The 17302-nt window shown below is 39.4% G+C and overlaps 1 protein-coding gene across 7 annotated transcripts in view; it reads left to right on the top strand.

The window, feature by feature from the left end:
* The window catches only part of LOC121514781 (pleckstrin homology domain-containing family A member 5-like), a 135424-nt gene that overhangs the window by 97390 nt on the left and 20732 nt on the right, over positions 1-17302 (top strand). For 5 of the 7 annotated variants that reach the window (XM_041795093.1, XM_041795095.1, XM_041795090.1 and 2 more), the window contains 5 exons: positions 616-716; positions 3683-3798; positions 5508-6011; positions 7414-7894; positions 10114-10200. In XM_041795093.1, the coding sequence (XP_041651027.1) occupies positions 616-716; positions 3683-3798; positions 5508-6011; positions 7414-7894; positions 10114-10200 (1289 nt within the window). The remainder of the gene's footprint in view (positions 1-615; positions 717-3682; positions 3799-5507; positions 6012-7413; positions 7895-10113; positions 10201-17302) is intronic. The other 2 variants (XM_041795094.1, XM_041795091.1) reach the window with 1 other exon arrangement.

Here is a 17302-nt window from a genome sequence, read left to right as displayed (position 1 = left end):
AGAGTTTAGAGATGGAACCAGAGCTTTAACATCGCTTCAGGGCAGACTGCTTTACTTCTTCATTACCAAAGGCTGGCCAGGGTCCATCTACTGATTCTTCCTCCAAATATTACCCCACATTTCTAAGCCTAATTCATCCCTGTTGCAATCATTAAGTTGCTTACATTGAATCCTAAGTCAACAAACAAACATGCACATATGCCAGTCAGACAGAGCAAATGCACATATGGGACAGCAGCAGTCATTTCCCAGATATGCTCTATTTCCCTGCACTGTTTTGGGTTAGCAGTGCAGATTGGTTATATCAAATTAAGAGTTATAGGCAATGCTCTGCCTAAAACTCGGGACTCAATCTAATCCCCCCTGTGGAGAGAGCTCCATTGTCAATGTGGAGCCCTGTCTGCTAACTTAATGAGGATTAGAGCAGCCTAGTCGCACAGGACATTGAATCAATGCTTTTTCCGCTGATTGGACACTGCTCAGCTGACTAACACACTCCTGTTTTTATTTCACATTCCCCCCTCTCTTCCCATAAGAGTTGAGTTAAAGTTTACAAGAAAAAAAAATGCTCCTTAAGTGTGTAAAACTGTGTTGACCTGCTCCTTTTCTCTGCAGATGAAAAAGAGGAGGGGATACTTGGCAGCATCCTCCTACCAAGCTTTCATATATCCATGCTGTCTGTGGATGATCACATTAACAGAAAATATGCCTTCAAGGTCAGTGCATGTTTTCATTCGTGTCAAACTTTGTTAGACTGCACATGGTTTGGATGAAAGCACAGAAAAGTAATTAGTATTATTTAAAGCTTTAATAAAATACAGCAATAGGAGCTGAATGTATAAAGCTTCCTTTATATCACTGGCTTATTGTTTGAAGGTTGGTCTTATATTCCCACGGTGTTTTACATAAATCAACCTCTACGTTTACGCTGCTTTGAACATTTCTTTACTTAAGACATAATTTCCAGTTGATTGACAGCAAGTTTTGCAAGTCATTTGTTAAATTAGATCCCTGCATTGCTAATGCGAAGAAAGCAAAGAAAAAAAGCTCTTGCCAACAGTGATATGCCTGTGCTTGCTGCTGCAAGTGATGCAGTGCAAGAGTGTGGCAATAGATGACTCGGAAACTCCAAGTTACAGGGGAACAGGCATATTTTATGGTGTATACAGCACTTGACTGTGGTTCCTTCATAAACCCTGTGAGACAAAAAAAAGTTGACCCGCCAAGTACAGCCAAACACAGACGCCCAGGAGTCTGCCCAAGGTCTCTGCAACCACACAGCCCACTCCTTTTTCCAACTTAGACTGAAAGAGAGAGCGCAAGAAAGAGAAGGAGAAACATGAGAGCAGGACACGACCCCTTCAGTTTACTGGGATTCACTCAGGATGACTTTTTGACTTCCTAGTTCTCATTCTGAACTTTTCCTGTCCCCTGTTGTTGTGGCCCAAATGGTCATGTCATTGAAAGTTCCTTACTTTTTCTCATTATTTTTGTCAGGAAGTTGGAGTAGTTTGAGACGTTGGTAAACAGGATATTGAGGTCCTGCACTAAACATTCTGTTTTTCTCTTTCTGTGTCTGGCTATAACAATGAATTGGTTTGTTTCTGCAAGCAAACAGAGCAACTTCAGAACAAGTCACCTGACAAAGCACTCAGTGGTAAGTCTAATCTGTGTGTATACATGAAACAAAGGTGAACCAAGGTGGCATTTTTAACACCACACTGATCGGATATTAAGACAACCTATGCAATGTGATGCAGTCAAACTCAACAGCTCAACCATTTTCTTTCTTTCAAAGCTTTTACATTTTTAGTTTTTGTTCACATGCTTAAAAAGGTGATAATTATACTTCATATTTATTATTGAAGTTTTAAATGGTGATTTTGGTATCTTGCTTGGTATGCCCTTTGGAAAAAAAATGCTTATTTCTCAGTGCGGCATCTGAACTTCTGCAGTTTCATCCCTGTCAGTTCAGTAACACTTAATTTAAAGGGGTATACGTAAGACTGACATGACACCAGTCATTCACGTGAAGGAGGCTTTAAGTGTCAATCGGTCAATTTTGTCTCCTTTAATGCAAAGTTTACATTGATTGATCCTTTTTGCTTCTTTGCACACTAAGGTCAGGCTGTAGCTAGCTGTCTTAGCCTTGCATAAAGACTGGTAACAATAATCTTTGTTACCAAAAACAAAGGTACACTGAAAACTTCCACTCATGATTTGGGATATCAAGTGATGTGTGTAGATGTGGGTATGCCCTTAATTTAGTGCATTAAATATGAATATGACAGTGCCGTGTCAGCCATTCTTTAGTCCGTAACATCCTGGATAAAGTGCCAGTTATACTTCAGAAATATAAGTTGTACAGCAGCCTCCTCCTGGATCACTTCAGTGGTACCAGCCTTAAAATCAAACCAGTTTTCTTGCAAATTTTCATGTAAATTTACTTGGAATTACCAGATCAAAGTTTGTTTTGTAGAAAAAATGTTGTCAAGAGGAGAAGAAATTGTTTAGTGCTTATTTTGAATGCAGTTGTATCAAATATATTTTTGAAGCATTTCAGGAGGTCATGTCTGGAATTCTAAATCCTAATTTGCTTCAACAACAGAGTCAGCATATTTGTGGCTCAAACTGAAGTATTGATCTCCATCAGTGTTCCCCACAGAATGATGCTGTACTTGGATTGTAAATAACAGTATGGCCTTCCTGCCCTTCCTTTTTCTGTATTTTTAATTTTTTTGTTTCTGCTCTTTTGCATTATTATTATTATAAAATATTATTATATTATATTATTATATTATTATAAGAAGCTGCAGAAAATTGTTAAGACAAAAGCACATAAAGATTAAATTTTAACATGAAACCTATCAACTTGATCAGTTTATTTTCTAGAAGGATTTTCTAGTGGATGTCTTTCTCTCATGGATAGGTGGTCAGCAAATATATGTGGGTGACATCCAATTATTGTCATTCTGAGAAACACTGTATATTTAATTGCTTGCTGCACATTTAAGTTGATAGGTGGTTAGAGAGACAAATAAATCATGATAAATTACCATCAGTTAGTGTGAATGAAGTCCCACCTGTGCTTCTCATTCATACATCAAAGCCTGCGTGATTGGTCATTGAACTTAGAGTACAAATGTTCTTCAAACAGAAACCAGAACACTTTACATGCTGAAAATCTTGACCCATCTATAGGTATTCTTTATTTGTGGAGTCTGATGCAGATAAGGTGTTTTGGATTGCATTACTTTAAAAGGCATTTTGCCCACTCGTGTTATAGGAGTGGGAAAAATAGTATCACCTTCCAGAATACACCACCTCTATCCATTATAATTTTATAATACATTTAATGTAGAACTAACATCTTTCTATAATGTCAACAAAGAGCTGTTACAATCAAAGTTTTCTAAAAGTAGAATTTATGATTTTACTGTTGAGCTGTACTGCATTAGATTGCGTAGGTGGTCATAAACTCATGGCATATCTGAGTATAAACACAGAATGCCTTGAAGTCATTTATTTCTCTTATTTAGATAAGAACCCATAAACAAGAAACAAACTTGATTGAAAATCAAGCTTAAAATGCTAACATCCCAAATAACCTGATGATCTCTCCTCTCTCTCTTTCAGATAACTTTTGTCTCTGCGTCACTCTTCCTGTCCACTGTCACCACAGGCAACACATCCCAACATGAGGACGTACTATTTTTGCAGTGACACAGCCAAAGAGATGGAGTCGTGGATGAAAGTAATGACAGACGCTGCTCTCGTGCATTCAGAGCCGGTCAAAAGGTTTGTAGGACCATCACTAATGTAGCCATTTTTTTCAGAGTGGCCGTATTTTGTGTGATTTGGAGAGGATAAGTTGTTTTTTACGCCTGACTGAAAGAGACGACATTTGAAAGAGGCATTTTAAAACAAGAAAGATTGACCTTGTTTCCTCCTGCGCCCTGATTTTACTCTTTAGCTGGGTCTTTTTGGAAATAAATTACTGTAACAGTGTTGTGCTAAGCCTTTTAGGTACTTAGCAACAGTTTAACACATGCATTTGACATTTTCTCTGTTATGTTATGTAATAGTTTTCATATTGGGAAACTTTTACATATCCAACCATGTGGGCATGTACAGACTGTAAGTGCGTGATGCAGGGTCGTTCGGGGGTGCTGTGTACGGCTGTGCAGGCACATTGGGATCACTGACTCATCAGGATGAGGTTTTTCCTTCCCTTTTTTTTAAAACTGTGTTAAATGTCTGTGATTTGGCAGCTCGCCTGTCTAATGCCCCCTCTCTACAGGGGCAAGCAGAGGCGTATTAGTAAAGGGCTATGTAATTACACAGCCTAGTAGTGCCTGAAAACTGCTGAACAGTGCTGGTAAATTGGACAAAGTGATGTGAGTTTAAGGTTATCTGCCTAACAAAATTCTGTCTTTTACTAGATTATAGGGAATCCACCTTTGAAAGTGTCTACTGTATTGTGTTCTATAGCCAGCCTTTAGTTTTATCACAACCTTTTCATATTTAAAGTAGATGGGACTTGTTAACTTCATATTTATGAAGGGCCTTCACCTTTTAGTGCTTCTACAATCTCTATTAAACAAGTGAATGCACACAGACCTTTCAAAGGGCTAATCGTGTGCTCTACTTGGCTGCTGGAGCCACAGAAGGCTGGAGAAGACATTACGTGACTATTTTTAAGAATAGAAGTGGAAACTGTGAAAGGATGTCTTTCCTATTGCTAACCCAGTGAGCCGTGCAGCAAAGGGGAATTTGCCAACTTTGAAGCTGTGACCTTGACTCTGTTTAAGGCCAAGGAGCAGTGGTGTCGATTACCTCCGGAGACCTCCCAAAGGACCAAAGAGCTGTAGATATCGCTTCTAGAGGGGAGTCAAAAGGGAGTTGCAAATGCACAGGCAGTGTTTTATTGGTGATATCTGATTTCCTTTTACACGCCTGGCCTCCTCCGGCAGCTGGAAGAAACATTGTGCTTCTTTGCCCGTTTGTCTTTGCACTTTCTTTTTGTTTCACTGCTGCCATTGGCAAAGTTCTTAAAGCTAGTACATTAGGTCTTCAGGATCTGTTTTTCTTAGGTAATGCTTTGTTCCAACAAGAATGAATGCCCTTGAACTTACCATATATTATATATTATATATATAATATATATTTTTGGCTTTGTTTAAAATATCCTCTTATTCATGAATAAGAATTGTTTTAAGTATATTTAATAGTAACCAGCATATTAATGTGTAAAGCATTGATAGTTTTCATTGAAAATGTATCTGGATGTTGTGACATCTACAAACAAACCTGCATTCACAGTCTTAGTGAATTTTACTGCAGTTGTGTGAGGTTTTTGTGCTTTCTCAGCCACAGCTTGAGCTAAATAAGTCATCTTTAAATGTCTACTCAAGTGATTTGTGTATCTTGCTTGCCTTTATCTTGCTTAGCTCCAGATTTTTCATTTATTGTGATGCTTTATCTAACCTACTGCTTGTCCTCATCAGGCTGGACAGGCTAAAAGTAGAGCAGTGTGGACCACAAGAGATCAATCACGTGGCCAACAACAGGCCGCCACTCACTCAGCCTGAAATCCAGAACAACGAACGCAACCGTGAGGCAGACCATGAGCACACAGCAGCAGTCACATCCTCCACAGCAGAAGAAGAGAGGAAGCAGCGAGACGCAGAGCGCTACGGCTTCCAGAAGGACGGCGCAGAGCGCGAGCGTCCGCTCACGAAGATCAACAGCATCAAACTGCAGCCGGCACAGGCAGCTGCTGTCAAGGCGAACATCGCCTCACCACAGACTCCTGCAGAAATGGATGGGCTACAACGCAGCCCACGGGTCAATGGATCTGGTGAGCCGTGTCCAACCAATGGCACTGGAGCTCCTCCACAGAGTCCCACCCAGGAGCCCGATCGTAGCCTAAGCAGGACCAACTCTATGCTGCAACTGGAGCAGTGGGTCCGCACACAAAGAGGACGAAACCAGGACGACGACACAAGAAGGTTTGTTTGACATATGACCTTTTGTAGAGTTATTGATCCATGCGCTGATATACCTTTGTGAGAAAGAGTTGTGAAATATGCCTGTATGTTGTTTAAGGTCATGTATCAGAGTGTTATACTTTGTCCATGAAAAGTTTTACACTATAAAACTTTATATAATCTATAAAGGGTGATTCACCTGCATCTTGAGACAGTAGAGATTCTCCCTGAGCACCTGAGAGCCCACACACACTACAGATGCAGCTTTTCTAAAGCTTATTAGACCCGTTTTTCCTGCAAAGCTGAGTTAAAATCAGAGGATTCACTGACTCCTCCCTGTGATTTAAACACTCTGATATTACACTGTTGAGTGTTCACTGACTAGAACCGGGGATTCACAATAGCAGAACAGAGCTTCTATTTAGTCTGATACTCTCACCCTGCTGTGACTGTGCTGCTTTTAATTGGTGGAGATTAAACTCGCTCTCTCACCATGTCTGTCTGTCTGTCTGTCTGCCTGGCCGTCTGTCAGTGTGTCTGTCTCTCCATCTGTTTATCTGTCTGACACTTAACTGGTTCCTGGCCGGTACTCACTGTTTTTCTTGTCAGCCTGCAATAACTCCTTATACTTGTTTCTCAAAAAATTGGACCTAAGTGCATGCATTTAGAGAGATACTGCTACAGTAACAACATCAAGGTCAAGACCACTTTCTGTGATAAATATGAACACACTCCCTCCGTCAACTCTGTCAGCAATCTCTTTTTCCATTACATGCATGTCCTCTAAAAGGATGTTTAGTTTCCATGTAATCACAATCGTTTTTTTTTTTTTTTTTCCGCTACTGGGTTTAACAGACTGGTAAGCAACAATCTGTCAGGGAGTCTCACTAGGAAGCTCTCCCGATGCCAGCTGCACTGACTTTGAACCCACTGTGGAAGTGGAGCTTTTCAAAGCTTTGTCGTTGCTGAAAAGCAAGCAAGGGTCCAAACTGAGTTCGTGCAGAAGACAAGACTAGAGGTGTTCTGGATCCAACAAGTTTTGGAAAAGGGCAAACCAGAAACCTTTGCTGATTTGCTGTTTCACATTATTACATTGCTTTGAAGTTACTGAGCTAGCAGGCTAGAATTAAGGGTTTTGGTGTGATGTTGATAAAAACATTGAAATGTCAAAGCCTTGTTGAGTATAAACAACTTTTTCAGATAAATCCAGTTATCATAACACAAAATTACATCTTGGTTGGAAAAACAGAAAAATAAAAGGAATATTAAAACAGTCGCAGTATAAGAACTAATTATTATTGAAAGTTAATGGAGGTCAAACTACATGTGAAGGTTGTTTCTCTGCTTCTTATTGATTGAGGTAATTAAGTGCATGATATTTGTTGAATGTCCTTATATCAGTTTCTGTTCTTTCTTTTTGCAGCATAACATCATACCAGACGCTGCCTAGAAACATGCCAAGCCATCGGGTTCCCTATATGCCTCATTATGGCGATGGCTACTGCAGTATGCCTAGGAATAGCATGGCTCAGCGGGACAGCATCTGCAGCATATCTCCATCCTTGTATGACCAGGCCCTTGGTCCCTCAGCGGCCGACAAGCGCCGCTCCATGCGTGACGACACCATGTGGCAGCTCTTTGAGTGGCAGCAGAGGCAAGCCTACAGCAGGCAGTCGGGGCTCTACAGCAACATGGCTAGCCCAAAAACCATGATCAACCTGTCAGAGCATGCTGCACCCAGCCACTCCATCCCCCCATCACCCTCACACGGCTCTCTCTCAATGTACGGGGGCTACTCGCCAATGAGATCCTACAATATGAGCAGTGCTCGTTCGGAGCTGTCCTCGCCTATCTACAGGAGAGATATGAGCATGGACAGGAGGCAGAGGCCACAACCAAACAAGGTTTGTCGATCAGTGAAATTAATGACTTAATTTTTAAGTTGCAACCCTCATTCTGACTGATATTGACTTAATACAAAGGCAGATAAACATAAACAAAGAAGATTGATTATAAGGCCATTAAAACCACAAAATGAGGATAGGTTTTTGTGGAGGGTGAATTTCTATAAATTATTTTTCCCAAGTTTAAATTGAATATAAATACTGTCTCAACAGTCTTCTTACTACAAAACTTTGGAAAGGTTGATCAATTTCTGAATGGATCTCTGCAAGGTGAAAATAAATATCAAGGCCAAAAAATGCTATCAGAGGTTTAAAGGAAAAACTGAGCAAGCACACTTGAAGCTTCTCCAAATTACGTTGAATGAAGTATACATCCCCGTATGTGTCACATGAGGCTCTTGCCTCCAACATGTACAGCCCCTGGGGTTACCTGACAGGTCATGTGACACATAGTAAGATTATCCTTTAAAATACACTAAATCTGAGTTTTAGCTTGGTTTCAATAGGTACTGTATGTGAAAAACCCTTAAAATAAAGCCCCACTGTACAATAAAAATATACAAACTCCAGCAGGTAAAATAATAATGATAATATGTTTATTTATGTAGGAACTTTCTAGACCAGCAAAATAACAAAGTGTATTATAAATGAGAAAAAAAACACAAGCAATGTTACAAGGTACAATTTAAAAAAAGAAACTACAGTCCACAAAGCAGATTAAGCAAAGGCCAGTCTAAACAAGTAGGTTTTAAGTTACGGTCGTCTTTGGTTTTAAGTCTGGAGTGTGGAATAACTAAAAGAGTCCTGCTGGGATTGTAAGGCTGCAAAAGTTGTCTTTTGCAGGAGTAATCTGGCTACAGTGGTTTGTACTAATTGTAAGGAAACGCCCAGATAACAGAGAACAGGTTTAACAAAAGTAGATGAGTTACTGTACTAAGTTGTTTTAATATAACTGGCCCTAAGCCATCTTGGAAAGTTACAAGAACTTCTGTTTTGTTGGTGTTTAACTGCAGACATTTATCAGCCATCCAGTCTTTAATGGTGCTTTAACATCTTGCAAGACAGCCTGCAGGACTTGAGGCACTACCTGAAAATCTTGAATGACATGACAGGAACATCAGAGGAAATTTTCCAATGGCACTTAATATGAGGTGAAAAGGATATTATAGAGTGCAACACAAGACAAGAATAGTATGTACATATCAATCACATAGAAAATGGAAAAATGCATACTAGATAAAATGTAAAATAGGTATTTGATATAAAGCCACCAGTTGGGAGAAAAATTATAAATCATTTTTAGAAAGAGGAGGCATCCTTTAAAGCTTTAATCTGACCAGGCAGAGAATGAATTAAACAATAAGCTACATTTGAGAACAATGAGGCAGTGGCTGGTAGTAAAGGGTTTGGTTTATTGTATGCAAGCCTGTAAACAATGTTAGCAGTAAAGAGGTTTGCACAGATGCAGCTATAGCCAAAGTTTTGACTGAATTGGACTATATTTCTTTATTAAAATAAGAAGAAAGAACCACACTTAAAACATTTAATTATGGAAAAGATGTTTTTTCTCTTCTGAATGGCTTCAGCAAGAGAATAATCTACCAACTGGCTCCACTGATAGTAAACAATGATAAAGGCTGCATGTCAAACTGGGGTTATGTAGTATACTCCCCAGGTGAAACATGTCTACTACATCACAGGTTTTGCCACTCTGATTAGCCCATTGAGAATTTGACAGACAGAGGGTTCACCCAGTCACACTCTGAGATGTTTTTTGAAAGGTTCTGCCTTTCCCAAACTAGATGAAAGTGAAATATGTCTAAAGCAATATGAATGTGAAACAGTCTAGTGAGGTCTGAGGTCTGTGCTATAAATAATGGGAAATTTTCCCTAAGGTAAAATGGAGATAAACTAAATTTTATTGTTATTCTCAGCAATAAAATGCTTTTTAATCCCTTATAGAAGAGTCCCTGAAAGCATGGTTTTTTAAAAGCTTGCCATTTTTCAGAGTGTTGCAGTTTCCATCCACCTATTAAGTAATAATCACTACTTTAACCAGCACAAATAAAAGCCAGTCATTTTCAGCACTGTTGCAGACATGAATCAGGTGTTTCAGAAAGTAAAACAAATGTCAAAATGACTGTATGCTCAAGGTTTGCAGTGAAGTATTTTTAGTGTTTCATTGTGTAAAATGCTGTTTTGCTGTTTGTGGTTTCCAGCAGTATGGCTACCCACCTGACAGGAGGTCTATGCCTGCTGGAATCCCAGTCCAGACTATCACTGCTCAGTCTCTCCAAGGAAAAACAGTGAGTTTTCTTCAATGTTGTTCATCTGTTTGCCCCTCTATGTTGTAAGCGTATCTGTAGTACACTGCCAAGCAATTCCACACATGGGCTCGACACACTTCCACATTTGTGTTTAATTGGACTTCTTTGAGTGACACAGCTATTTTCAAATAGCCACCTGCCCTCTCTTTTCTTCTTCTCTCTCTATTTCTGTCCTTCATTTCCTTCCAAAGAGACATAGTGACAGCATCTTTAGAGACAGATTTAGGCAGAACTCGGATGTATGTTCCAAGTGGTAGGATTTGGGGTGTTTCTCACTTCAGGAGCTCCTTTGACTTGCTTCACATCAGCGGAGACTTAAAAACCCTGTCACTCACAGCTCCCTAAGCCAGATCAGGAATTTATGTCAAAGCGGCGCACAGAACTGTGTCCTCGTGGAGCTGGGAAAGTGTGAAGTGAATTCTGTATTAAATGCTAAACTCTTCGTCTGTCTTGAGTGGACGTGTGGAATTTGCATGCTGCTGACTGCAATAACACCTTGGATATTCTCATGGTCCTGAGCTGCATGAAAACTAAATACCTAGATATAACAACTTTTCACCTTTTGGGCACTTGATTCCTCTTAATCTCCTGTCCTGGTGTGTTTTCTCCCTTCCTCTCCCACTCCCCCCGTGCTGTGTCCTTGCCTCCTTGTCTGTGTGTCCCTCCGTCCCTCCCTACAGCCTGAGGAACTGACTCTGCTGCTGATAAAGCTGCGGCGGCAGCAGGCAGAGCTAAACAGTATCCGAGAGCACACTATAGCACAGCTTATGCAACTAAACGCGGATGGCAACAACCCAAAGGTCAGGCCCCCAGAGATTCTCCCACAGGGATGTGTGTTATGTGTGTATGCCATCTTTACCCTCTGCCATTATTCATCTGGATCTAGAGAATTCCTCAAGTCTCTACACATGGATGATTAATGGAAAAGAGAGCCACTACAGAAGGCTCTCTCTCCATATAGGACTAAGCTTTGGCATAGTTAGAGATCAGCTATTGTTCTTTGAACTTTTTTTTCATTACTTGTGAACCGTCTACAACAAAAATAGCCTTATTTAACAACCAGAATGTGGAAAGATAAAAGATGGTATTTGATCCATTTTAGTCAAACAAGCTTTTGATAGAATCAGTGTGCAGACAGATGCAGAAAATCAAGCTCAAAGCTTAAACTTGATTCTTAAAAGTGTGAAAGAACCATGTGAACAACATTGCCAGCCGCTAAATAATAAAAAAGGTGGATGTTTGCGAGTAGGCCTACTTCCTACTCATTTTTATCCTTTATTATTATTGACTTTATCATAAAAAGTAATTGCAGCCATTTTCATTGTGATTTAAGATGCTGTCCAACAGTTTAGAAAGGAAAAAAAATTCCCTCTAATTTTGGGATACTGGGATATTGGGAAACTGTGTGCAGTTGTAGGACCAAATTATGAAACAGGCCAGAAATCCATCGGACCAATTGGAAGCAGCTGTGGTCAACCATCGTATCCCCCTTTACATTGGATGAATAAAGACATCAGACTGAAAGTCAGCCCAACTTCTAGGTGAGTTGTGCGAATCTGATGAAAATCAAACAGTGTATGCCCACCTTATCAGGATCAGAATCAGTTTATTGGACCAAGTATGCAACGCAATAAGGAATTTGACTCTGGTTAGCTTTGCTCTCAATGTACAGGAATGAAACAAATACAAAAAATAAGTCAAACTGAAAGGTATTTTAAAAAATTAAGATTTAAAGAAGTACAAGCTCTTGCTAGGAATTTTCCCTAGTATATACAAGTCAATGTGCATTGATAGTGTGGTTGCAAGATGTGCAAATGGTGCAAGAATGCTCACTAGACATGATCAGAAGTGTAAAATATAATCCGTGGTTAGATTGTCATGGTGTAGATAACATAATTTAAGAGGGTTTTCATTCATTTCTGCAAATGTGCATAAATAGAGGTATTTGCCACAGTGAGCTTTAATACAGTATTTTAGTTGCATTAAAGCAGTAAGAGACAGTGCAGGAGGTTAAGGAAATTAATACCAGTATAAAGTTGTGCATAAATGCATACAGTTGTTTTTTTTTGTTTGTTTGTTTGTTTTGTTTTGTTTTTTTTTATTTATTGTTATTTTTAGCGCCTTTCAAGTTGTCAGATTATAGATGTAAGAGGTAATCATAAAAGCCAACCAAGCCTGACATGGTTAAATATGCTGGATTTATTTATTTTTAACTCTTACCTACTACTGTGCAGAACAATTTTCCTATCTGCTTGACTTTTGCTTTATCTTATTAGGTTTGGTGAGCAAGACTAGATGTTTTTATTAGCTTGATTTGCTAAGTAAGGTTGTCATAAATTTTCAGAATGTGGACAGTCTTCCATACTTTCTTATACCATGTGTCTTAAAACAACACATTCCCCATTATTTCAACCATCATTTGTATTGAGCGTTACATATTTTTTTATAGAAACTGGATCCATTTCTTAAGAAGGCTTACCCAATATTTGGTGCCTGGGACTCCCATTTTTGTTGTATCAAAACAGGTATGCATCTCATTTGATTTTTACTAGATCGGGTAAAGTTGAATATTCAGATATCATGACAGTCCTGTTGCCAAGTATTAAAAGAGCCATACAAGGATATCTTTAGTGTGAATCTATGTACGAGAATCTAATCATGAAGGCTGTAGTTTCCCCCATCCCACATTACAGCCATTCTTTTGTGTTACAAAGCACATCCACTACCTTTAATCCACCTTGACTGCTCCTGCGTTCCTATCCGTCCTGTTATATTTGGGTAAACTGGACATGAGAAGTCTGTGTTTGTGTGTGAAAGACAGAGAGCATCCAAGTATGAATGTGACCTTTTCTTCAGTCTCACTCTCGTGTTGCCTTTTCTTTGCTCTCCTCTTCGCTGCCGCTGCTGTTAGAACGACATTCTCTCCCATCACCTCCAAAGGAACCTCATGTATTTGGACAATCAGGTGGGGTAATGCATGAATGCATGGCCCTGTCTCTTCCTGTCATGAAATGAACCCTCTTAATGCTTTGATATTATTATTATATTAAACAGTGCTGCTATTGGAAAACTGCGTTGACTTTTAGTTTAATGCTAAGCTGTATTTCCAGCTGTATTTCCAGTAATAATGTAATGTTAACATTTTTATGCATTTAAGTACTGAGCATGGACAACTGCCACATAACACAGCATCTACTGCTTAAGCCATGCTGTCACTGAAAAGCTGGACATCGTCATTCATTCATGAGTCCCTTAACTCATTGTCAGCTGTACTAACTGAATATCTAGATATCATTAAGTTCTATGGTATATAAGAGGAATAGAGACGGATGTTGTGTTTTTAAGAACACAGGAATCAAAGATTGTCTTTTGTACACGCTTATGGATGTTGTAAGATAAGATTTTATTTATTTATTACGCACACAGGAAATTCTGGGGCCATAATTGGCCATAAAAACAGTGGAAGATACTTTGTGTGTATCAGTTAGTGTGCTTTTGAAGAGAGAAATATCCACCAAAAAAATGTACATTATAGATGGAAAACCAGGAATAAAATAGGAAGACTAACTGAATAATGTTGAAAGCAAAACAGTGCCTGAAAAAGAATAGCAAAAGAATAATTATAATTGGATAAGAAGCAGAAGCCAGTTAAGAGGAAAAGTCATGGCATTGCTGTGAAAGCAGTCTTGGCAGTTAAACTAGGGAGGAGGAAACAACTTCAATCACACCAGAAAATCAATTTTAGATAGCAAATGATACCATATATAACTGTGCATGATGAAACTTAGAGGCTATGATGCACACAAAAGTGTAAGTAATACTGCATATAGCGTTAAATGCAAAGGATCAGTGATTTTGCACATGACCTCTGGTATTTAAATAGAATATTGCATATTAGGGGCCAGTGAATACGCTATAAAGAGCCACTGGAATTCAAGTAATTACACAGATAACTGTACAGTACAGAGAGGCATGATATCCCTTTGCAATAATTGATAGAGTGAGGATAATTTCTTATTTACGCCCATGAAAAGTATACTATAGTCAGGATCCATGACTCAAGTTCGACCATTTACTGCTTAATTCATTACAACAGTAGCATTCTAAATTAAACACAAGCTCGCCTTGTCTATGTGTAAGGATGTATGCTCTTTGTAAAAAAAAACCTTCCTGTTTGTAAGCATCTTTTACCGCTTCTTGTTCCTGTTTCCATCCCTGTCCAGTCTGGATGCTCGTTTTCATGTTTGGTTCAGCTTTATGAGAGCAAACGAGGTGTTAACATATTCAGTATTGTCTCTGAAGTGAAGCACTGCTTTAATCTGACAACTGATCATATCGCTCCTCTCCACACCGGACTAGATGAAGGAAAATGACCCTTTAATCGCCATGACTCACGCTATGATTGAGAACTCTGCCCCAAGGCCTCAACTTTACCAGCAAGTAAGGCCATCCGAAGGCTTTGCTCCGCCTCATCCTCACCAGTCGCTGTTGTTATTTTGGTCTGTCGTGCTGCAATGCTCCTCCTCCGGTGTTTAAAGTCCTCATGGCATCTTGAGAACTGGTCTTCCTGTATCGTTTTGTTTCGCCAGCACCTCCTCATCCATTGCTTTTGACTGTTCTCCTCTGATTGTGAGAAGTCATGCTGGAATGGGCATGACTTGGTAAAGAGAAGTATGATGTGTTTGCTTCACTGTTCAGTTAAAACCCTCCGTCACTAAGTTTGTCAGTTGGAGTTTGGATTCAAGAGGTCAAGATTTCAGTGTTGGGCTAGCTTTAGGATTGTTTTTTAAAGGCTGAAATCATGGTTGCATTTAAACTATTCAAATGGAAAGACCTCTAGTCTTTACACATCTTATTTTGTCTAGTGCTGCAACCAGCAAAGGGTAGTGAGGTATCGTAATATCTCATTACAAAATGTGTTCCTTCTTATTAGCAAAGGCCACCTGGTCTGTGCAGAAGCACTCTAATTAGAGCAGCTTTGTTATGTATCACCATATTTATTCCCTATTGGTCCCTTTTTAATCGTATTCTGTAGCTTGTTATGAAAGATAAGAAAAAGGATTGTTTAAACAGATGAATAAAGCAAAACAAGTACTTTACCCACAATTTGAGCTAACTTTGCACTTTAACTCAAGGATTTTAGGTAAAGATTCAGGGGAAGAATACATTGTAGGGGTGGGACATGTTATTGGTAGAGTAATAGCCTCTGTCCTGATTTGTGATGCAATTATCAATTCACTCGTGTCGAATGCAAGTGTGTTAAAGACATTGTATAAAGCATTTTAAAATGTGTACACCACATATAACTTAAATTCTAACTTGCTCTATCGTTCAATTATGACTGGCTAAAAAAGTGAGAACTCCCTCTGGATGATCACACTAATGGGACTGTGCTTTCCTCTGCATGTTTATATCTCACTCAGAGGTTCTGACACGTTTCAACACATTTTTTGTTTTCACTTGAACCCCTCTATTTTCCAACTATTTGTTTTCACATCACTTGGGGGAAGAAAGATGACCCTGCCCACTCTGGGAAGCAATGTCCATATTTACTAATGGTTGTCTCTAGAATACTAATGAAGGAGAAGCAACTGAATTGATCTTTACATAAGATTTTTTTGGTGTAAAATGCTTCAAAGAAATCACCCAGAATCATCCATTATATATGAATGGAGATCAGTCTTACAAACAGCCGCACACAACTGGAATACTGAGGGAGAAAGGGGAAGGGAGCTGAGGTATATTTTTTAGCTGAGGTATTATTGTTTATTCACTTTTAATTTGAAAAAATATAGAGGTCTCAACCAATTTCCCAGGTAATTTGACTCACAGTCCCATCACCTCTTGGCTCCGCATGTGGCATTTATGACCTAAGTAAGGGTAACATAAATGGAAGTTTATCAGTGGGATTAAAATGCAGAAAAGAAGGGATGAAGAGAACAAGAGCTGTGAAGAGATGAAGAGACGTTATGAGATCAAGTGTAAAAAAGGTGAAAGTGACAATAAATTGCAGTTTAAAGCTATGCCAATTTTGTACTTTGCCTTTACTAGAGCATTTTGTTGTGTTAGTTAATTACATATTAAGATGTATCATTACATGATTGTCCTCTAGTTTATAAACCACAGCAGAATCACTGTCATGTTATTATCCTTATCTTGGGTCAAGTATCTTATGCTATACAAAAAGTTACCCTGTGCTTCCCACCCCAATACATAGTACTTTGAGTGTCATGTGGGAAATCGACTGGAATAGAAAACTGCCAGTGCTAATGATGAGTATAAATACAGGTCTCTTCAGGTATACTTCCTGCTCACACTCTCTTGCCATCCTGCTGGATTCTGGTTGGAAAAGATAAAGAGAGCCAGCTTGTGTGTGATGACGGCCATGACATCTCTCTGCCACTTTTGTGATCACCTCACGGGGTGAAAAGTGCCGCCGAAAGACTGCCTTCTTGCCCCGCCCACCCTTACCCTCTGACCATTCATCACTGTCCCAGCCAGGCAACAGCTGCATTCCCACCTGTTCAACCGTCAGAAGTCCATCTCTCTCCTTCTCCTCCTCCATCTCCTCCTCCTCCTCCCCCATGTCACTCGCAATCCACACCACACAGCCTCGCAGTGACTCTCCCTGAGCTGTGGGAGAGTTTGCATGTTCTGTGTAGAATGCCGTGTGGTTCTCGGGTCCCAAATGCTTTAACTGTGCTGTGTGGTTCAACCGGGGAAAGAGGTGTTAAAGAAGTGTGTGTGAAAGAGTGCAGGTGTGTGGAGCCTTTACAACCCAGTCTTAATGTATTTGGACAGTGAGTTAAATTGTGTTATTTTGGCTGTGTTTGCATTGGATTTGAAACGAAATAACATCTCAAGTCTTGTTTCTGTCTTCATAAATACAGTTTAAGTGTCACCTTTACTTTTTTGGGGGGCAGGACTTGATGTTGGCATACTGTACAGCTACAGCAGCTAATGTTTTTTGAGTCCAAATATATTTTTAATCCGGTAATAAAATTCAGTATATTGAGGAAATGATAGTATTGGGTTTGTGATAAAATTTTGACACAATTTTCACATCTTTATTGAAGAAAAG

The sequence above is a fragment of the Cheilinus undulatus genome, linkage group 9 (assembly GCF_018320785.1).
Source record: "Cheilinus undulatus linkage group 9, ASM1832078v1, whole genome shotgun sequence".
In the NCBI taxonomy this organism is placed as follows: domain Eukaryota; kingdom Metazoa; phylum Chordata; class Actinopteri; order Labriformes; family Labridae; genus Cheilinus; species Cheilinus undulatus.
This window is presented reverse-complemented; position numbering and strand designations above follow the sequence as displayed.